The sequence below is a fragment of the Symsagittifera roscoffensis genome, chromosome 7, assembly GCF_963678635.1.
Source record: "Symsagittifera roscoffensis chromosome 7, txSymRosc1.1, whole genome shotgun sequence".
Lineage (NCBI taxonomy): Eukaryota > Metazoa > Xenacoelomorpha > Acoela > Convolutidae > Symsagittifera > Symsagittifera roscoffensis.
This window is the reverse complement of record NC_087068.1, coordinates 39,463,757-39,487,427: the sequence shown is the minus strand read 5'-3', so window position 1 is coordinate 39,487,427 and position 23,671 is coordinate 39,463,757. Positions and strand designations below refer to the sequence as shown.

Here is a 23,671-nt window from a genome sequence, read left to right as displayed (position 1 = left end):
TAAACTAAGACTAGTTTAAAAGACAGTAAGGTTTTAGTTCAAAGTGCTAACCTAACTAGAGATGTAAAACTCTGAGTAAGAAACAGAACTAAATTTGGTTGCAATAAACGAACAATCAACGTTATCACAAGGATCCAAAAGGCAATACGCTTTTGGCAGATAAGTTGATTGACTTTTTACCACAAAAATTAATTTGAAGGTTAATACGTGTTTTTCACAATGTATGATCATTTTAACCTCCCTTTCGTCACAATGATCAACAAAATGTAAAAAAAACTGAAAGCAATTGTCATAAAGGCATATTCGGCCCATTTGCAAAGGAATATATAAATACTTCTATCCACAAATTTACTCAGTTGGCCTGGCCTACTTAGAGAGTTACCCAATGAGTGAATTTAGAAGGTTGCTTTTGATTTGAAAAAGTGTTTTTACAAATGTACCATTTATTGAATTCTAGATTCATAAAAAGACAAACACACCTCCGATGATAGGCAACTCGGCATTGTCCATCCTGGACACTGGAGAAGAAATGTCATCAACAAAGTGCAGCAGAGCGTCTGTCCAGCTGGAGTGGGGGGCCATGGTGAGGATGGGGGCCTCCTTCTTAGTGGCTCTTCTGCCACGGGTACGAATGAAGAGGAACCCTATGGTGAAGAAGACAAACTGGGCCACCGGTGGTCCCAGTTCACGCTGGATCCATCTGAAAGAAAAAATAGAATACAATTTCTTTTATATGAGAGACTCTTTTCGACAATTTTGTCAACGGTTTAGTTTTGTCGACCTTCTATTTTTCTCAGGTCGACCAATTTCATTTTCCGAAAGCACGTTTTGGGACGAAAAAAAAAACAGCCCGAAAGTGACGTCTTGAGCACTTCTTAAAAAATTTGACCAAAGTTTTCGTTTTTTTTTCGGCGAGCACTTCCCCCTCAAATTTATTTATATTGGCGACAAAAATTTTTCATGTTGGGCCAACCAAAAATGGATGAAAAATTACTATGACTGTCGAATATGCCTAAATTATAGTTTTACGTCAGATCCTTTTATCACACCACGCACAAAAAACACTAATTTGTAAATATTATTTAACGACTATGCTCGGAACAATCTGTGCTACTTGCACAGTAACCGGCTATCCTTGTTATATTTCAAAGTAAGAACATTAATTAGAGTCGGTCGAAACAAAATAGAACTCAAAGTCAAATCATAGATTCAAACTCGGAGTCGACGCAAAAATTCGAATTTAATTTATTACCTTCTCCACCCTCTGAGTGGTTTCTTCAGTTCCTCGTGAGTCAGTCCCCTCACAGTGAGCACACAGATGAGCCACCCGAGAGAGAGGGCAAAGGTCACTGCTATCAGTCTAAGGGGAACAACAAACACACTCATCAGCACTATCTAAACAGACAAATGAGTCTCATAATTTACAATACAACTCGGAATTGAGCCAGTTTAACAAGTTTCTTGAAAAATCAAAATATGACGCCATTATGAATTGATTTTTCAATTGACCAAAAAACAGCAATGGTTTTAAGCTTATTCATCAATGCAACTGAAACGTCACAACACATAGTTTTTCACAGCGGTAATGGAGAAAAAAATAGAGAGTGCATTGTTTCCTTGAGAGGCTCTTATTTGGCCTCTAGCTTCAGGTCTACCACAGCCTGACCAAGTCCGACTGTTACAGCCTGACAGATTTCGGCTGCTACAGCCTGACCAATTTCCACTGCTGCAGCCTGACCAATTTCCACTGCTGCAGCCTGACCGATTTCCACTGCTGCAGCCTGACCGATTTCCACTGCTGCAGCCTGACCGATTTCGGCTGTTACAGCCTGACAGATTTCGGCTGCTACAGCCTGACCGATTTCGGCTGTTACAGCCTGACAGATTTCGGCTGCTACAGCCTGACCAATTTCCACTGCTACAGCCTGACCAATTTCCACTGCTGCAGCCTGACCGATTTCCACTGCTGCAGCCTGACCGATTTCCACTGCTGCAGCCTGACCGATTTCCACTGCTGCAGCCTGACCGATTTCGGCTGTTACAGCCTGACAGATTTCGGCTGCTACAGCCTGACCGATTTCGACTGCTGCAGCCTGACCAATTTCCACTGCTGCAGCCTGACCGATTTCGGCTGTTACAGCCTGACAGATTTCGGCTGCTACAGCCTGACCAATTTCCACTGCTGCAGCCTGACCAATTTCCACTGCTGCAGCCTGACCGATTTCCACTGCTGCAGCCTGACCGATTTCCACTGCTGCAGCCTGACCAATTTCCACTGCTGCAGCCTGACCGATTTCGGCTGTTACAGCCTGACAGATTTCGGCTGCTACAGCCTGACCAATTTCCACTGCTACAGCCTGACCAATTTCCACTGCTGCAGCCTGACCGATTTCCACTGCTGCAGCCTGACCGATTTCCACTGCTGCAGCCTGACCAATTTCCACTGCTGCAGCCTGACCGATTTCGGCTGTTACAGCCTGACAGATTTCGGCTGCTACAGCCTGACCGATTTCGACTGCTGCAGCCTGACCAATTTCCACTGCTGCAGCCTGACCGATTTCGGCTGTTACAGCCTGACAGATTTCGGCTGCTACCGCCTGACCAATTTCCACTGCTGCAGCCTGACCGATTTCGGCTGTTACAGCCTGACCGATTTCGACTGCTGCAGCCTGAACAATTTCGACTGCTGCAGCCTGACCAATTTCCACTGCTGCAGCCTGACCGATTTCGGCTGTTACAGCCTGACCAATTTCCACTGCTGCAGCCTGACCGATTTCGGCTGTTACAGCCTGACCGATTTCGACTGCTGCAGCCTGAACAATTTCGACTGCTGCAGCCTGACCAATTTCCACTGCTGCAGCCTGACCGATTTCGGCTGTTACAGCCTGACCAATTTCCACTGCTGCAGCCTGACCGATTTCGGCTGTTACAGCCTGACCGATTTCGACTGCTGCAGCCTGGCGGATTTCGGCTGCTACAGCCTGACGGATTTCGACTGCTAACATTCTCATATATTTATGTGTCTGAAATTTATCAGATTTGTAACTAGTGATGTTATTTTTATCCATTAACAGCAGTAAGGCATGAACATCCGATCTTGAACTGGATCTCTAGCATTTAATTGAATTGTTATTTCCCTGGTCGAGGTGCTCGATTTATTTTTGAACTTTCTCGATCAAAAAACGGCATGTCTCGACTTTCTCGAGAAAATTTTTGTATCTTTTGACTTTCTCAGCCAAATTTTGGTAAGTTTTAACTTTCTGAACACAGCAAAAACGTTTTCGACTTTGTTCGACCCAGTAGAGATATGTTTCGATTTTCTCGACGAAAGTTTTTCAAAACTTTATTTCTTTGACCCAGCATAGATAGGTTTCGTCTTTCTCGATCAAAGCTCGATATGTTACGACTTTCTCGACTCTCTTGACCGACAATCTTTAAAAACTTGTTTTTTCGACACTAGATAGAAACGAACAAAAAACTTTCCAAAACTTATTTGATCCATGTCAGATCCATTATGATCGATTAAAATCTATTTCTGATTTCAATACTACCGATTTTTTTTTCTAGATTTTTGTTCTACTTACTTCAGTTCTCTTCAAGTTCTTATAAAAATTTTTTGTTGAAAATTTGCTTGTTCAATCCCGCATAGATATGTTTCAATTTTCTCGACCAATAATGGGTATGCTTTGGCTGTCTCGACTTTCACGACGAACAAAAGATTTTTATTATTATTTTGATTCGTCAAAGATTTGCTACAAAAATATCCAATGTTTTTTTGGTCTCTTCTAGACAACCATATAAGCTTCATTATCGGTATATACAAAAACCGTCAGTTTTTTGTTTTTTTTTAACAGAAACCGTGTTCAGTGTCTATAAAAAATTTTTGCTGTTTATTTTTGATGTTTCGTCGAAACAGTCAACTCGTGGAAATAGTAGCAATTTTTTTCGAAAAAAAAAACGATTTATGTTTTTAGCTGCAAGTTAAGTGCTAACGCTTCTAATATGACTACTTACTAAATTAAATTGACGGCTGTCATTTTTTCGATGACTGAGTGTTTCATTTGGCTGTTTTTTAGCATTCTGTTTTTGTGGTGACGATTTTGTCGTTGCACTATAAAACTTGCTGGATCGACCTTGTTTCGGCTGACTCGACTTTATATTTAGACTTTGAGTTCGAATGGGCAGTAATTTTGTTTTCGACTTTGTGTGTCGACTGTGCTAGACCTAGGTTTCGACTGTGGTCGACCTATGTTTTGTCTGTGCTTGACCTATGTTTCGACTGTGATCGACCTATGTTTTTTATTGTGCTCGACCTATGTTTCGGCTCTTCTCGACCTATGTTTCTACTGTGCTCGACCTATGTTTTGACTGTGCTCGACCTATGTTTCGACTGTGCTTGACCTATGTCTCGACTGTGCTCGACCTATGTTTCGACATTTTTGACTGAAATTGGGTTTGTTTCAACTTTCTTGACCTCTGTTTCGACATTCTCAACCTATGTTTCCACTTTCTCGACCAAAATCGGGTTTGTTTTGAATTTTTGCTCGACTTAAAATTGCTTCTCGACCGCGGAACGTCAGAGGCAACTCTGCACTTGGTCGACTTTCAAAGTCGACATATCAGTCGAGCACCTCGACACGGGTTGAAGCAAAAAGATATGTTGCAGGTTACGGAAGAAAAAAACCTTAATTATATTCAATGAATTCTAATAGCTATTCAATGAATTCTAATGGTGTCGAATAAGATGCGAATTAAGTTCATTCAAAAAATAAAAGATGTGCCAGGATCCACAATTGTTTTTTACTCGCGCAGAATCAAGCAACACAAGAAAATTCATAGAGGGTCGATTGATCATGAAAGCCTCCTTTTGCTGGTTAGACCAATTTAGAACATGTAACACAAGAAAATCAAAAGGAAACCTCTAAATACACCAACAGAAGCTTAAATTGATTGACATTCTAGTTATATGAAAATAAATAGCTATTGAACCTTCAGTTAGCTCCTCTCTCGCAACGATCTTTTTCAAAACTCAGAATTTTGGAAACAACACTATGAGGCCAATCTTGTAGGTTGTTTTCAGCTGTGGAGGTTGGGGGTGGAAACAAAATTCAAAAAAAAATTGCAGTTATTTTTAAAGAAAATTAACCATTTCCAAACAAATCCAGTTACTCAAGCCCGGTTCCTTCCAAGGCTAACCCTACCAAGCTGAATTTTTATTTTTTTTTTGCAGAAAAACCACTCGTTTACGTAGTTTCTAGCAGAAATGTTGCTGTTAGGACGTTGTAATCGTTTTTTATCGTTTCTAACGACACGTGAAAAAACTTTAAAACCAAATCGAAGTTTCGTAAAAACAGAAGTTTCATCGATGTAACATAAATGTAAAATGAAGTTAAGTTCAAACATGGATGTGACATAGATTTGGAAAGAAACAACCAGAAATCAGTTCACTGCTAAACCGCAACGAGATAAACATGACTCGAGTGCCAGATAGTCGCAGCAATGCAATGCAAATTATCACTTGATGTAACAAGTGTTGCTTTGCATAAATCTGCTAAAGTTATTTGAATGCAACCGATCATGTCGCATAGGAGTTAGCACAACTGTCTTTTAATTGCAAGTCGGGGGTTTGAGCCGTTCCAGCATATTTTTTGAGCTAGAAGTAATCTAGACTTAACTAATTTTCGATAAGAAATAAGATGGGAATAAAAAGTTTTTCAAAAGTCTTTGCTTTGTTTAAACAATTCAAAACAAAATTCTGGCCAGATATTTAGATTAGAAGTTGAATATTTCTCGCCAGAAATCAAAAGTTTGTTCGGTACGCGACTGTATGTCCGTTTTTGTGACAGCAAAGTGTTATTTTAATGGGGTTCCAGATGAAATTTATATTCAAAAAAATGATGTTGGTTGGCCATTGGTTTAGGAAAATAAGGAAAACAATGATCAGGAAGTAGCTGAATTATTTGAAACAGGTTTCCAAAAACTGTGATATTGCTGAAGTTAAAATTTTCTCAATTATAAAAGTTAAAATTTTAGATTAAAACTTACATTAAAACATTTATGTTAAAAGTTAAAGCAAAAATTGTCCAGCAGGCTCTGAATAACGCAACAAGCGCAACTGAAGCCAATTTTTTTTACAAAGTACTTTTCGCAGAACTTAGAGAAGCAGCAACTCGCAAACTTTGTAGAATAAATTGAAACCAACTTTTAATACCAGCTGACTTCTATTGCGTGTTGTCTTTTTGCGAGTTTTCGTATTACGAGTAAAGCACTACAGTCTGTTGGGAATATTTTATGGATTGTTTTTCTTTAAATTGTCAACATGTTCTAAGACTTATTATCTCACTGGGTACTACGAGTTCTAGGAACATCAACGGGAAAAAAGTTTTACAGCATTTTTCAACTTGAAAAAAAATCAGGTAAATATATGATCTAATAGAAAAATGGAGCACTGATACAGAAACCCGTGAAGGCTTTAAAATGATCAATTTGATGATTTTTTTCGTCCCTGATTTGGCGAAGAAAATAAGAAAAAAAGAAACCAAAACACAACCGAAGACAAAAGTTCCCCGCCATTTTCAATGATCAGGCACAAAAATGCATCAACTCACAATGAAGATTATTTTGGTAATAAAACTATCAAAAAGTGCGTGAAAGATATGTTTAATTTTATGAAAACCAAATGACGAACGAGAATGGCTGGCAGCTGTGCACCAACAGAGAATGTTTCTATCACAAAGATTGAAAAAAGTAAAAAAAAGAAAAATTGAAAAAAGTTTTTCCTTAACATTTTTTTTGTTTAAATTTCGTTTTTTTTTTCAGAAAACAGCAAAAGATTTGAAAAATCAAAAAAAGAACCATCAACAAACTTGGTGGTAAAATTAGCTCCTACAATCGTTTTATCGAGTTATCCGCCAGTTTTTGGGTTCTATAGTCTAAAAAGCGGAAAAATCTTTGTTCAGGTTCTTTGAAAACTGCAATTTTTTCTGGGATCATGGCTGAAATGGCGTTTCACACCTGACCTTCAACGGACTTTCTGTAAGAAAAAAATTGAAAAAAAATTTTGCCGTGAGAAACTTTCATTTAACTTTATTTCCTTTTATTACAGAAAACAGTGAAATTTTTCTGGTATCATGGCTGAAACGGCGTTTTACAGTACCACAATGGACCTTCTACGGAAATTTTGTACGAAAAAAATGGAAAAAGTTTTGCATTGAAAACTTCAATTTAACCTTATTTCCTTTCATTGCAGAAAAGCGCGATTTTTTTTCTGAGATCATGGCGCACAGACGATTCGGCCAAAGACAATTCAGCCAATTTGAAATTCAGACAATTCAGCCAAAAATATGCATACAATTCAGCCTGAGACAATTCAGCCAGTTTTACAAATCACTAGATTCGAAAGAAAAAATCAGAATTGGAGCTATTTCTCGATTTAAGGCTACGCGCGCGTCGCCGCTTCGCGGCGTTAACAGGCTCTAAATTTTGTGTAGAGTCCTACCCTCTGTAGGCAAGCTCGCAACACGTTGGCGCGACTGCGGCGGTCGCTATCATTGGCTGAATTGTCTCTGGCTGAATTGTCTGCATACTTTTGGCTGAATTGTCTGGACGCAGTAAATATATGCTAAGACTGAGAGAATACTTGCCAGATCGTAACAAATCTTGCCAGATCGTAACAAAAGTACTTGGAGTTGTTTTTGACACAAGGTTGTTGCGAACGTAGTAGAAAAAGGTTATGAAGAACCTTAATTAAAGTTACACTATATGATAACAATATATTATAAAAAATACTACGCGAAACACTAGCTACAATAATCTATCACAAAATCGTCAGAAGATTCATTTTTCTGGATCCATAAAATACTACACAACAGGACGGACTTAGAAGGAAAGTACTAGGGTGCTTGCCCCCCTCCACCTCAGAGATTCGAATCCCTCACCAACCAAAATGTCCCCCTTGGTACTTTTTATGACTTCCATCTTAGGCCAACCAATCCTAAATTTTTTCTAAAAGCGCCTTGGTCGCCATAATATACTATTTTTGAAGGGGAGCGCCTGTTTGACCTGTTTTTTTTTTTACAAAAATTTTCCTGCGGTGCAATTTTTATGTCAAAATAGGATTTTTATAGTGCTCTGAGAGTGCTCGGAAAATCTATTTGGTCGACAAAAACAAACTAAAAAAAAGGACGACAGAGTTTTTGAAAAAAGCCCCCCCCCCCCCAAGAAAATCCTATATCCGCCCCTGCTACACGGCAGCTTGTTTCGCTCCATCGTCAAATTGTTTTCCGTAATTCAGCTAAAACACAAAATTTTACAACCCACGTTTTTTAATGAACCCCAAAATTAGCAAAGTCTGGGAAAAAGCCCGAACCAGTTTTCCTCTGGGACAGCATGAAGCACTGCCTCAGGATTCTGGCACCGACCGTTTCCAGTCTATCGACCTGGTTCAGTTTTCTCTGGTAAGAGGTGTCTATTTCCGGGAACTGTTCTGGTTCTCGGATCCACTTAGCATACAGTTCTCGAATCAGGGGCCACATAGAGTCGCTGGTCGATGCATCGCTCAGCTTGTTTAGGGTCATTCTGATTTCGGATAGTTGAGCACTATGCCAAAAACAAAGCTCAAAATGTTCTGCACTTCATTGATTATCAGACATCAACTTTTATAGAATACAAGGTTACAAAATGGGTCAGACAAAAAGATGAAATTTTAAAGGGGAGAGAGAAGTATCTCTTCGCAATTTTGCTGTGTTTTTTGTTTCCAATAAAAACTCAGAAGCAATATTCAGTACTTTGCTTGCATTTTTTTCAAGTTTAGTTTGAGTCCTCAATTCAATGTTTTGACGAAAATTTCTGTACAAAAGCTGAGTTTATTTTTCATTGACACTTATTCTTCATGTTTTACCAGGATACGAAATAACAGAGAAAGAATAGATAATAATAGATTGAAATCAAAGTTTCAGCTGGGACGAAAAAAAACAGAAAGGAGTGGACGGAAAGAAACAAAACAACACCTGTATTCTTGTTTCATTCTGATCATCGACAATCTTTGTCTGTCCAGACCAGGAATCGACATCTGGAGTGTTTTAGTTAACCCTGTAATTTTGTTCACACATTTTGTGCCTTCCACTTTAATCGAGTCTAACTCGGTTATTTCTTCGTTCGCGTTCTGAAGTGTGTGAGTCACGTTTTCCGATTCGAGTTTGCAAGACTTCAAGTCGGACTCGGTTCGTGCGATGGCGTTGTCGAGGAACTGGTGATGCGAGTTGAACGAATGACACTTTTATTCTCAATTAAAATTTTGAAAACCTTTCAGAAGAAGACGAAAATACTTTTATCTATTGCGGGCCCTCTGAAAATTGTTCAAGCTGATAAAAATATAAAATTTTTTATTGAGTTTCTTAAGACTTGTAATGAATTTGTTTTGAATTGTGGTTTCTAAACTCCATGCAAAAAAAAAAGAAAACTAACGAACCCTTTAAAAAAATGGTCTTCTTATCCGCGTTTCAAAATGAATTTTGGTTCAAAAAACCGAAGCCCCTCTCCCCTTGCTTAATGCAATCGAAAGGTCGGATATTCGAGGCCCACCATGATCCGTGCTCGTTGCTTGAGGGTGAAGCAACACTACCCAGCCCAGAAAAAAAAACCAAAAAACAATTGCATGTAGTTCTTAAACAGGGCACAACAACGGTTCGCCGTGATGAGCTGTACAGCTCTTGTGCTGGTCCTTTCCCCCGTGGATAAATGGTCTTAATCTATCTTCGTGGCCTGTATATATATATATATATATACACACACACACACACACACACATATATATATATATATATATATATATATATATATATACACACACACACACACACACACACACACACACACACATATATATATATATATATATATATATATATATATATATATATATATATATATATATATATATATATATTTGAGGGTTTTTCCTGAACTGGCCCAAAAGACGGCCACTTATTGTCGTTACGAAGGAATATTTAATCTTTTCATCTGAATTAGTGTGTCATTCATTAAGGTTGGCGTTGATTGACGTGTTCTCTTCGATTAGTCTCATCTGTTCAGCTGTCATCATAATGCCCTCTGTCCGCTTGGACACCAAACATTGCATCTGTTTCTCCAACTGACGCTTCAGTGGCTTCACACCTGGTGACCGTTATTCAACAATTCGAGTTAATGAAGGAATTAGTTTTAGTATCCACAAAGTAGTGTCGACTAATGTGGGTGTCAAAATATGCAGTCAAAATTTCAGGCTTGACAAAGTGATGTGGATGTCAAACTTTGCTGAACGAAACGTTTTTATTCTTAAAAGTCTGTTTCCCGAAAAAGTGCAAGGTGTTTGAAATCCCTTTACACCCAGTGTTCTTAATTTATAAGAAATTGATAGAGAGCAGAATGCCCACGTATTTCGCAACAGCTCGCCTTGTCTTGAACTTGATTTCATTTAGATATGCTAAATCAAAACAAGTTTTTGTGTGCATTACAAAAACATGTATAGAACAGACCACATAATCGATTTCTATTGAGCTTTAAAGTCTCACCAATTTCATCACGTCCACCCCATTCTGACCCATTACGGCTGCAATAGTGGTACCACATCATGTGAAAATTATGTGAAAAAATTCCGAAAATTATATTCGGTGGTTGAGGAAAAATTCCGTTTTGTACAACTTTATGTTTATCTTAGCCTATGACAACGAAAAAAATACTAATTGTGTTTTTATAAAAAAAAACACTTGCTTGCGGCTTTACCCCGATTAGAAAAAAAAAACAGAAAACAGCTCCAGGGAAACAAATAAGCACTTCAAACTTTGGTCTTATTAGAAGTCGGCTTAGAATAAAGTGATCGCATTTGTATTAACCAAATCAACTAGGGCTATCAATATGTTGTTCTCAGCATGTATACATTGACTATAACAAAATCGGAAAGTTAGAAAATTTGGACGGAATAAGTATAAAATCTCTCTCATGTAACCAAAACTGTCACCAATTTGTCTAATTTGAGTTTTGAGCCTATTTAAAGTAAAGTTTAAAAAAAACGATTGAAAAAAATACTTTTCCTACAACTTTCTTACGAGCCTTGAAATTGAAAATTATATTAGATATTTATAACGTGTTTTTTCAAAATCCATGCAAATTTTTATTTTATTACCCGGGTTAACAAAAAATGCCTATGATACAATTTCTTACTATGAAAAAAGCTTAAGATACAATTTCATACAATTTCATGGACCGAAAACTTTGTAGAAAAAGAGAAAAATAAGTTTTTTGTCCATACTTACAAAATTATAATAAGCGCTTTTTGCCACATTCTGGAATTACTTAACAAGCATTTAAAAAAGTTCCAAAAACGTTATGAAAATGCTTTGAAAATTTATGACCTGCTTTTTTTCAATAAATAAACATACAAAAAATTTCATTGTGATATTTGGTGTTTCATCCGAAACGCACTAAACAAGAATTTTCTGATTATGTTTATCATAGCATACGAAAACAAAAATAAAGATTCCAAAAACACATGCTTTTGCTTTTCAGATTTTTTGGATAAAAGCTCAATCTGGATGACGTTATAGACACAAAATGTCAATTTTTGCATGCAACTTTTTTTCGTAAAGTGTAATTTTTCAAAAAAAAAATGATTTAAAAATTTATCTCACCATTGCAATTTTTCTTTAAAAAAAAGCTTATCATACAGTTTTCATTGATGATATAATATGATAATCCCTTTTTAAAGCAGTGTTATTCAAAAAGTTACCTTAACTAGAGCCTTGAAAGTTGTTTTGTTTTATGAGTTCTTTTTAAGTTGTCTCCTTAAACTTACTGGAGTAATTACAGAAAAAGTGATCAGCCAAAAGTTTAAGTCGAGAAGAAGAGTGGACCTAGTGTTTGGACAATTGAATCTGAATTACACTGGCAACAAAGTTTGAGGTGAAATTAAGCGTATCAACCGTACAATCCCCTCCCCCACCTTTTAGTGACCTACCGCAGAATTAGCCACATTTTAATTTAGAAAATCGATTCTGTATAATCAATGTATTTCAAACAAACGCGCACATAAAATTGCTTGTCTCAATTTTCAAGTGAGATTGCATTTGAAAGCTGTTATTAATCTAAACTAACATATTTTTAATCAATTTTCCATGAAAAAAACTTATTTTTTGATAAATCCAAGCTATACTCAAAGTTGTTTCCTGAAACATCCATTTGAGGGAAATTGTACGGTTGATCCAATTGAGCAAAGCAGGGTAAATCAATGAAAAATTGTCTTCAAATTCCTAACAGGGTGACTTAAAAATAAATTTTAATCAATTTTAAATGCTATTACTGGAACAGTTAAACCTTTTATAGCAACACGGACGAAAAAAAAATAAAGAACCAAACCAATAACAATCACACTTTTTATAGCGACACGGATGGAAAAATTTCAATCCATAAATAGCAGAGTCGATGGTTCATGGGTGCGTACTTATAGAGCCGCATTCCCAGATAGCCGAAATACTAAACGTTTCCTGTTCTAACTGAAGTAATTAAAGCAACTCGTCACAAAACTTCATTGCACAAAAAAATCCTTCAAATTTTTCAGAAATTGGTAACAAAAACGCAAAGTCAGATTAACTATTTGAGCAAAATGATATTGATAAAACTCGAAAAAAATCCTGAAAATAATGAGCTTTAACAAATATAACAACCTTTCCAATAATAATATCAAAACTATTTCAAATATACACATCCAATACACATCATTTATTTCAAGCCTAACTCACATCCCAAACGTCAAGTTTTAGTAAAAGTGGTTTTCTTTTTTTTTGATTGAAACTAAAAAAAATTGTACCTAACATTTAAAAGCCAATGAGAAATATTTTTGCTTCTAGAATTAGTTTTTATCCAAACTTTTAGTATTTAGGACTCGATTTCCGCACTTGAAAAAATTCTTAGAGCATTTAAAAAAGATTTGGTTGCAATTTTTTTGACCCAATTCTGAAAATTTTTTGTCCGAGAGACAATCCTCCGAACCATCAACTGCTGTGAAGGCTGGAACATTCGTTGGAATAAAAATTAGGAAGAAAATGTTTGATTTGGCTAATTATTAAGAAGCAATTGAGAGCTGAACATTATTGAGCAAAATAAGCAATAAAAAAATTTAATATAATTTCAAGACCCACCGAGACAATCAAAATATTTACGTAGAGTGAATGGCCAAAGAACAGAACTCAAACATAATTGATTTGTTACAAGGAACGAAATCTCTCTTTTTGTACTTTATATGGCGTGTGGGGGGATGATTTTCATAAAAAATTTCAAATTTTAGAAAAAAAAATTTTGTTTTATTTTATTTCATTTAATTTTTTAAATGTTATTACTGCTGCTCCATAAACCTTAAAGGCAGTCGGAACATTCAGGGCTTCGCCCTGATACGAGCAGTCTTGTTTATTTTATATTGACTTTTCAGATTCTAAAACTAATCATTAAATAATCCTCATAAATGCTGACTAGTTGTATGAGTCAGAAGAAGACGGATGTGATCTTAGATCGCGCATAAAAACTAGATAATTCATCTCATACTAGCCTCGCATTTCCAGTTTGCTTATTGATATCAGGAAATACGAGTGGGATTGAGATCCGGCCAAAAATAGATAGCATTAAAAACAGACGCTGCAACTAATCGTAAACTACTCTATGAGATCTCAAAACTTATTGTTCCGACTTTCGATACGAAAGTAACGGAATATTTGTGCTCGGGGTGGGTTTTTTTTTTCTTCAGATAAATTTCGACTTTTTACCTAGCCCTTTTTGACGGAATTTTTTTATATCATCCGAAAGCTATTGTTGTCTTGAGCTTATATTTGAAAAGATATTTCACGTGTGATCATTTTTCGTGAAGTTATGAGGGTTTAAAGATTGCCATTTTGGCCATTTTGACCAATTTGGGACAATTAACGCGCGATATAATTCACGCTATTAGCGCGTAAGCGGAGATTTAATCCGTCTTAGAAATCGTTCCAAATTAGTTGGAAGAAGCTTATTTGCCATAATTGATTTGTTACAAGTAGCGAAATCTACCCTTTTGTACTTAATATGGCGTGTGGGGGGATGATTTTCATAAAAAATTTCAAATTTTAGAAATTTTTTTTTCATTTTTTTTTTACATTTTATTAAACCTTAAAAGGCAGTCGGAACATTCAGGGCTTCGCCCTGATACGAGCAGTCTTGTTCTGTTTTGCGCTCTGTTTTCCATTTTGACTCAGTATAAAAATAAAACAAAAATAAATATTTTACTCTTAGAGTGCATCCATCATAAATATTTCTGGTTAAATAACAACCTTGTTCAAATCGAAAGCGGAAATCAGATTTTGATAGAGGAAAATCGACAGAGTCGCACAAACCTAGCAAATCCGAGTTCAACAACTCTTTGGCTTGATTCTTGGTAGTCTCAAACAGCAATGGAATCGTTTTTTCGTTCACTTCTGCAAACAATTCAGTTTCTTCAGTAGAATTAAGGTATTATAAATGTTCATAGATTAACAATAACCTCAATTAACCTTTGAGATAATCCGAATGAACTTTGTTGCTGTGTTTGAATGATTCCATAGTGTATTCCATGGCGCCTTACAGATCTTTTTTACTTTACGGCCCAAAAAATGAAATTTCAAAGAAAGAAGCTTCTTTACAAAGATATCAGCCATCGGATTAGTTGATTCATTTGAGTTTAACCTATCAGAATCATGCTTTAATATACATTTTACAAAATATCAATGGTTTTAATTCTTGGGCTTATAGTAGAAAAGATTCCCGCCTTTCAGTTGTTCTATCCGACACTTCAGCCTAGCTTGAGTGGTCCGTTCTTGCACGAGTGATTTGTTCAGGTCTTTGATTGTAGTCGGATCCGCTTTTTGTCGCTCGCGAAAGTCTATTTTTCTATTCCACTAAAGTTAAAACTTATCCGTTATTTGTTTAATTTAGTATCCTAAGTTTGAACCATTTGTTGATAATTAGTGAATACCACCACCTTTTCAGTCAAACAACGGAGAAACGTTTTTTTTTTAAATCAAAATTGATTGTTTGTATCATTTAAAATCACCAATATCTCACTAAGTTTAAAAATAGTTAGATAAAAAATTTATCGTATTGTTGATTATCAACAAATCGCTCCAAAATCAGTTATTCATTCATTTTCGAACCTCATTCAGCTGTTTCTGCAGCAGACGAATTTCTTCGTGGTTCTCTTTAATCTGCGCCATATTTTGTATCTCCATACCTTGTTGAAACTCTTCTTTTGTTTGAGCATGTGTTTCTCTAACCTGAATCAAAAACAATTCTATTTTTTTCTAATAAACTTCTGGCATTTCTTTTTTCACTTGACAGATTTTTTGATAAGTTAGATAGAGGTTCTCAAACTTGCTTCTTTCAGTTTTCTCAAAACTAAGTTGCAATCTCTAGCTAATGCGTCATTAGACAGTCGATGATCACTAAACGCCTGTAGGATTTTGTTCGCCTCTTGTTCAAACTTGGCGCCAGTTCGCTCCCTTAAACATTGAATCTTTCTTGATTTTCTGCTGGGTTTTAGGCCATTTGATTTCAGTTTTATCCTTCCAAAAAATTTCGTTGTTTCCCAAGTTTTGAAACATTATTTCGTGAATTTATATTTTCTACTGACTACCGAAAATGTTCGAACAGCTCAAACTTGAAAACTGACATGTCAGTGAGAGAGTCTTCGATCATCTTCCGCTTGAGGGCGTCCGTCTGGTCGTTGATCGTGCTCCATCTTTGCTCTGCAATGACGTCAGCAGCTTGTCTCTCCCAGATGTGTTTGAGCAGTTTGCAGTACCTCTCCACTCTTTCCACCACTTTCCGATTGCAAGCAAAGCAGGATTGCAGAATCTTCAAAATATTTCTTCAAGTCAATTTAAACGGAAACTTCAGGATTGCAAAAAATTTCTGAAAGGAGAGTACAGAATTTTTGAACAGTGCTGAGCATTCGTTCTCATGTTTCACGTTCTCGGTTTGTGTGATTTCAACTCAATTTTTAAATCACCGAAAATAAAAAGGTTCTGGCAGGGATTCGAACCTCATCCCTGACATGGGCGCTCTCGTTGTTCATCTTGGCCAGCAGACTGACTTCGACTTGGTAGCTATTTTCAAGTGAGAGTCCATTGATCTCCTGCTGTTTCATCTTCGTTCTTTTCTGGAAGTCGACGAATGAGTCGGCGATTTGTTTTTTGAGTCGTTCCACAATGAGACCAGTCTGGTTCTGGCTCAGGGCTCTGGCTAAATCTGCCACACCCTCGTTACACTTGGAAGTCTACAAGGCAATGGAATAAGTTTGATAATACGGGAAACCCGTTTCCTTTTTCTCCGCATAGCAAAACTTTCAATTTCATTATAGCTTACACAATATTTTTGTATACAATGCAAAAGTTCTTTACATTATGACAAGGCTCTTGTTAGTTTTTTAAAATTGAATTGATATCTGACCGCAAATGGAGAAAAACATGTTAAAACAGCAGGAAAACTGAGATAAAGAGCAAAGTTATAACACGAGAATTTTGTCACTATTCAATTGATGTCAATTTTTGGCTTTTCATTTTTTGAAACTTTCAATTTTCAAAAAAAAAATTGAAAAATTCTGGTAATTTTAAAAATTCTTAAAAGATCCCCTAGAGAAACTTTTAGATCCGAGTCTGTAGCAATAAGAGGGCCAAGAAGGGGCTGTTGTCATGATTTGAAACAAAAATAAAAAAAAAAGCTAGCCCGTTTCGCGATCTCGTCTGCCTTTTTGTTCAGTCCGAACAGTTCCGAGAAGAAATCCTCGTTCTCTAGTGTGAGCATCTCCTCCAGTTGACTGTCTTGCATTCGCACCATTACACTCTTGTCGGCTAACTGCAGCGACTCAGTCTTTTCCGAACTGCGTCGGCGTCTTCTGCGTGACCTCGAACTTCGACGGCCTTATTAGATTCATCCGTTTTTTATATAGTTCAAGTCAGCTTACTATTTCAGTGTTTTGTCCAAGCATTATAGTTATAGTAAGTACAGATATTTGGCTTTTTCTTTTATAATCTCTTGTCTACAAGGTACAGAAAAAATAAGAAACCCCAATTTTTCTTACATTAGTGGCCTATAATTTAATGTGGGAATGGCTACATTGGGAAAAGTCTATAAATCAACACTGTAAAAGAATGGAAAAATTTCAACCTTTCTTGCCCGAGCTTCTTCGTCGTTGTCGTCTTGGGCTGCTTGATTTCCGAGACTCGCTCGATCGGCGACGTCGCGGTGACACTCGATTCATGTTGGATGACTCGAATAAAACTGAGGCGACGATTAACTTAGTGAATTGTTTATAGATTTTATACGAAACTAGCTTTTGAACATATAAGCTTAAAAAATAAATATTAAGAATTAATTTTAAGCAATAAAACGATAAAATTATATCATCTTGCTGATATATTTAATAAATTCGTCTATTTGCTTATATCAAAGATCTATAGAAAGAGAACCTACTTAATTAGTTAAGCCCTATTAATTTGTGCATGGCATTTTTTGCACGTGCAGTTTTTTAATTTCAACAAACGATTGGAGCTATGAAGAATTCTTTTTGGGAAAATTAATTTAAGAAAGTTTGAGGAGAAGTCTTCAATGTTATCGTACCGGATGCCATAGAAAAAAAAAGATTATTTTCCACTTTCTCCCCCTCAATTTTGAAAAACCATTTCAATGTGTTCATAATGCAAAAAAAATTGGCACACTGAACAAACTAGCTATTGTAAACAGGTTTGATCTTGATACTCAGGATCGTAACACCACGCCTTCAGCTAAAATAACCCGTGAAGCAACTAAGGAAATGCGTGATGTTACGAAGTTGGATATGAAGAACAACTTTGCTCACAATAGTTAGTTTGTTCATTACGCCAAAATTTGCTGCATTAGGGCAATGATAAGATGGATTATCTTTTCTACACCCCCTACATTTGAATTTCAGTTTGGAAAACAATTGTTACGTTGTTATAATGCAATGAAATTATACATGATGAAAAGACTAACTATTGTGAACACATTTGTTCTTCATACCTTAAATTTTTTCTTCATACATTCAACCATTAAAATAGAAAAAAAATGAAAGTTTGAATTGTGGGCGGGGAATTGGAAAAGAGCCCTTTTATGTTCTCTTATTACATACTAAATACCCAAATCATTTCAGAGTTAAAACTGAAGACATTTGAGAAAAAAAAATCAGCGATATTTTAACTGCAGTCCGGGCTGAGGTGCTCGACACATGATTCGATCGAAATTGTCAAGCGATAAGAGTTTTCTAGTGTTCGAGTCGAACGATTTCTGCTTTTGACTTTGTTGATTGAACAATAACCGGGTTCAGTTTTTAAAATTTTTAATCGGTTTTGTTTGACTTTACTTGACAAAAATCGATTTTGTCCAAAATTGTTCAACTTATTTGGACATCGTTAAAGTTAAAGCGATTTTTTTGTGCTCAATTAAGTTAATGTCGATTGTTTGAATTAAAATGAAGTCGGTTACCTGTTTCATTGTTCATTAAATGGGATAACAAAGTGTCAATATTACAATTGAAGCTTATTCGAGCTATAACTAGTATCAGCGTCTTAGACAAAATCTAACTAAAATTTTCAACAGAAAATCTAAATAAATTGTGTTTTTATTCAAAAAATAATTTTTTGTCTTTTAATTGTTCTCTCCATTTAATGACTGTCGTTTTTGTATTTGTTTCTGTTTTGTTTGTTGCTTTCTATTCGTCTGTTGCAGTGATTTCTATTTTGTCGTAACCAAAAAAAATGCCTGTCTAGTGACTGCTTATCAAGAACATTTTTATGCTCAAGCGGATCAAAAAGGGTTCTATAATGGGTCAGTGTGATCAAATTAGAGGTCAAATGGGGTCAAAAGGGATCAAACATAATCATGTTTGATTCCTTTTGACCCCAATTAACCCATGATTTGATCCCACTGACCCATGCTTTGACCCTTCTCGACCCTTGATTAGATCAGATTTGGCGAAAGATTCGACCTGACCTTGTGTTTGACCCACAAAATGACTGTTCGACGAATCATTAATTAAACATTTGAGCCTGAGAGATAGCCTCAGTTGACGAAGATGACCTATCTTGTAAGATTTTTGCAGAAATTATCTATTTTGTAAGATCTTGTATGTGGCGGGCTATCTTGCAAGATGTTGCAAGATTCTTACAAGATCTTACAAGATATACCATCAAATTTCCGACTATACAATCTTGTAATTTCCTGTAAGATTCTTGCAAGATCTTACAAGATAGCTTGCAGTTTTACCAAGCATGTTCTGGTAGTTTTGCTATTACAAAACAAAAAAAGTCACGTGAACTAAACAATTTTGTCTTTTTAAAATAATCGAAAGAAATTTTTGAATGCAAGTTGAAAGTCTGAAAACCAGCGCGCCGTCCTTCCAATTTTTCTCGATTTCTTTTCAGATATCGCATAATTAATATATCACCTAATTTAGCTGAGTAACATTCGTAATTTTTTTTAAAGCTTTAAAAAAGTAATTACCTACTCAACACGTCATGGCATGACACATAAAAGCTTTTGTTTAGAGTTTTTGGGCTACCAACTATGTTTATCAGAAAAGTTTGGTTCGTTTTTGGTATTTTAAGAACCTTAAAAGATAAAGCAGTTTTCTACCAGAATCTTCAAAGAATCTTACAAGATTTTCCAAGATTGGTCATTTTCGTCAACTAAGGAGCAAAGTCAAACTCAATGATATCAGTAAGAGTTGAAAACAGTTTACCCTTCAAATAGCAGCAACTTACGTTGCCAGCGTACCATGGCCTTAACCCTTCTTCCCCCGAAATTTGAGTTTAAACATTGTCAAATGAATTTAAGGATGTTTCTTTGTAAAATTATTCGGATGTTGAATAAGTTAACTATTCTGAACACAAATGCGTTCATGCTCACAGCAAAAATGAATCCTTCAGCTATAATAAAACGAAAAAAAATGAAAAAAGTCTAAAGTGGAAATTGAAAAATTCATTAAAGGAAAAAACTAAATTAATTTAATTTGTCAACACCCTTACATCAATATGTCAACCATAAAAAAACTATAAAGATTAACAAGTACGATTACATATAATGCAAAGCGTTGTGTTAAAATCAGTACAAACGCTAATAAACATGCAATCAATTCACGTTATACTGATTTTGACGTATTATCGAGAAAATATCTTATCAGTAAAAATTCACCACGTAAGATAAGTTTTCGCGATAAGCAGGTAAAGGGTTTTGATGATATCGTGGTTTGATGAATGATCAACCGAGAAGTCCTAATTGTTCCACTTAATCCTTCTAATCCTGTATATCATATAGTTTTTGCTTAGAAACACTTTGGAAAAATTGCCCAAATAGTATTTAGTTTCTCAAAAAATTCCATTGGATGAGAAAAGATTATACTCGTATCTAGTTTCAAAGTCCAATTGACGTTAAATAAACCTAAAACCAATTGTTCAAGCCAAACAGTTTGTTTCAGTTAAGTTCAATTGGTATGCTTCGACCGTCTAGACCAAAATTGGATATGTTCCGACTTTCTCGACTGTCTCGACCGACATTTTTAAAAAGTTCGACACCGCATCGTTATATTTTGACTTTCTCAACCAAAAGTGGGTATGTTCCGACTGTTTCAACAAGCAAACAAAATTTTTTGCTTTATTGATTGACGGCTATGGTTGCTCCAAAAAACGGTTCAAAAGGTTTTTTGGTCTCTCAGTGAAAACACATCTGATTTAATTTTTTTTCAAAATTTGGACCTGAAAATTTAAGTTTTTCGATTTGTACCAAAAATTTCGAATAATTCTGCTCCACCTAAGTTTCGACTGTACTCGACGTATGTTCCGACTGTGCACGACCTATGTTTCGACCCTGCTCGAACTATGTTTCAATTGTGCTCGACCTATGTTTCAAATGTTCTCCACCTATGTTTTAACTGTGCTGGATCTACGTTTCGACTGAGCTCGACGTATGTTTCGACTTTCTCGATCGAAATCGAGTATTCTTCAAGCAAATTTGGGAATGTTTTGTCTTCGTGCTTGTTGCTTCTCGACCGCGGAATTTCAGTCGCAAAGCTGCACTTGCTCGAGTTTTGTCAAAAGTCAAAACGTATGTCGAAGACCTTGACCTGCGTACAATTATGGTTTCTCTATGCATATAAAACTGAAAGACTACTTAAGCTAAAGAAGTATTAATTCTACCACCAATTGCTTATGATTTTTTTAACGTTTGGATTTCCGTCAAAAAAATTCCGTCAAAAAAATTGTTACTTGTGTTTTTTGCCAATTATTTTTTTCAAGAACCTTTTACTGTTCATTGAAAAAATTTAAAAAAGTAAATGAAGGAGGAGCCATTGACAAAAAATTATTCAACAAAAGCATACTTTAACTAAAATTTACTCAAACGGGAGTAGACAGAATGTTCCGACCTTAGTTTTGAAAAAATACAGCAAAAATTTTTTTTCAAAATATACTCATTTTTTGACAGTCGTAGTAAATTAAACAAGTTTGAAAACAATGTTTGTAGAAAAATAAATTTGAAAAAAAATCAAAAAAATTTTCAAAAATTTTTCCATTGTTTTTTCTTGCAGCTTTTAGAGTTTTTGAAATTTCTGTTTTTCAAAAGTTGCTAAAACATTCAAAAAATAAACACTTATTTTAATCGAGGGAAACTAACTTTTTACCGCTCAGCAATTGTCAGTTTTAAATCAAAATGTAAGCCTATTAATCAAAAATTTCAAACCGATTTTTCTCGGCACCGAGAAAAACCGGTTTTAAAAGTTTATAATGTCGTTCGAATCACGACTGAAAGGGCTTTAAAATGATTAATCAATCGACTCTCTCCGACAAGTTCATGTGGTAGCTGATTTTGCGTGGTGTAAAAAAAATAAAAACTAAAACACACCTGAACACAAAATGCATCTCCATTATTCAAATGATTGCAACAAAAAGGATAGTTGCTAAATTTGGGAACAGCACAGAATGTTCCGACCAGCGTCTTAGAAAATCACCCAAGTTTTGTATTATTTTAAAAATAGTGTCGTCATTTCTGGGTGATGTGATAAAAGGATCTGAACAAAAAACTAGAAAATAGGCACAGTCGACAGCCATAGCTACACAAGCTAAATGAAAAACAATTTAAGAAAAAAAGTGACTAAAAACAAAAAAATTCATTGAAAAAACTTTTAAAATGTTGAAATTTTTTGAGTTTTTGAAGTTTGGATTCACAAAATGTCGTTAAAAAACTCCAAAAACTAATTTTACTTCAGTAAAATTAAAATTAGGCACAAATAAGTTACTGTAAACGGCTTAAATTAAGCATAAACAAGCCTGCTTGCTCGCTTTACTCGCTAAAATTTAGACGAAAAATCAAAAACTTCAAACCGGTTTTTCTCGACAATGTTATTTATTTTGGAAATCTTTTAATGTGGTTTGAATCACGCCTGAAAGCGCTTCATTATGATATATCAATCATATTGTCCAATTGTTTTTTGTGGTACCTGATTTTGCGTGGAAAACGAAAAAAAAATTGAAACACGCCCGAATTGAAAGTTCCTCCCCATTTTATAGAACAAATTTCTACCCAGATTTTTTCCCTTTCAATGGTTTCATTCACCTAGGCTATGAAACAAAACCAAGTCTTAATTCAGTAAATATTCATTAACTGTTCCACTCTTGGGCTTTAATCAATCAGGTGAATTGATCGTGGGCATGCTAGTAGAGCATTGGGGGTCGGCGTAGATAAGAGAGGCGTTCTAAACTGCACTTGTCTATGAGCTGGCAACAGCAAAACGTATCAGCCAGACGGCGTGCGTGATCTTTTTTCAATCTTCCCGTAGACACGATCTGCACTTCGGTTTATTTTTCTTTGTCTTTTTCTATTCGAACTCAGGTATTATATTCAACTTATCTGACATTCCTATAGGATAGCCAAAAAAAATATAACGAAGCGGTAACAAATAAAATAGTTAGAAAGTGATTGCCTATAACTCTCAGCGCAGGCTCAGCTCAGTGTTTCAACACACAAAACCTGTCCATATATAGGGCCCAACGGCTTTGTTAGTTTTTTCTCTAAAAATAAGCCAAGCTACAGCTATCTGAGGAACAGTTTTGAGTTCCTACCTTAAAAAACAGAAGAGCAGACTAACCTTGACTATTTGGTATGTAGAGTAGTGGAGTTCGTGATAAAATGGGTTCAGATCTGATTTTCCGTCCATAACGGAAAAATTACAAAATTAACTTTTAAAATTATTGTTCAATTTGGATTCTTGGGAGAGTTTAAGATGGAGTATTCGAAAAATTTGCAACGGATAACGAAAAAACAGTAAGGAATCTGCAAAACGGATTCTGCAAAAAAACTTGGACAGATAATAGGCGAAATAATGGAATAGTGTAAACAGAAATCTCTATTTGCAGAGATGATAACTCGATTGATTGAATAGAGCCAACCACAAAACCACAACCGATAACATTGAGAAGTCAATGTTTATAAATATTTAAATTTTCACCAACTCAATATCACGCTTGATTTTTGATGTTCAACGTGAAAAGAGGCGATGAGAGAGTCGATGAAGGAGAATACATGCAAAAATATGGACAAATCGAAATGATTC

General features: G+C 35.7%; 1 protein-coding gene across 1 annotated transcript in view; it reads right to left on the bottom strand.

The window, feature by feature from the left end:
• Window positions 1-23,275, bottom strand: part of LOC134851490 (lysophosphatidylcholine acyltransferase 1-like) — a 37,857-nt gene extending 14,582 nt beyond the window's left edge. Inside the window, exons 1-3 of the mRNA XM_063867606.1 lie at window positions 23,207-23,275; window positions 1,253-1,395; window positions 480-700 (exon numbers count right to left, since the gene is read on the bottom strand). Coding sequence (XP_063723676.1) covers window positions 480-700; window positions 1,253-1,395; window positions 23,207-23,275 — 433 coding nt within the window. The remainder of the gene's footprint in view (window positions 1-479; window positions 701-1,252; window positions 1,396-23,206) is intronic.
• Between the last annotated feature and the right edge of the window lie 396 nt (window positions 23,276-23,671).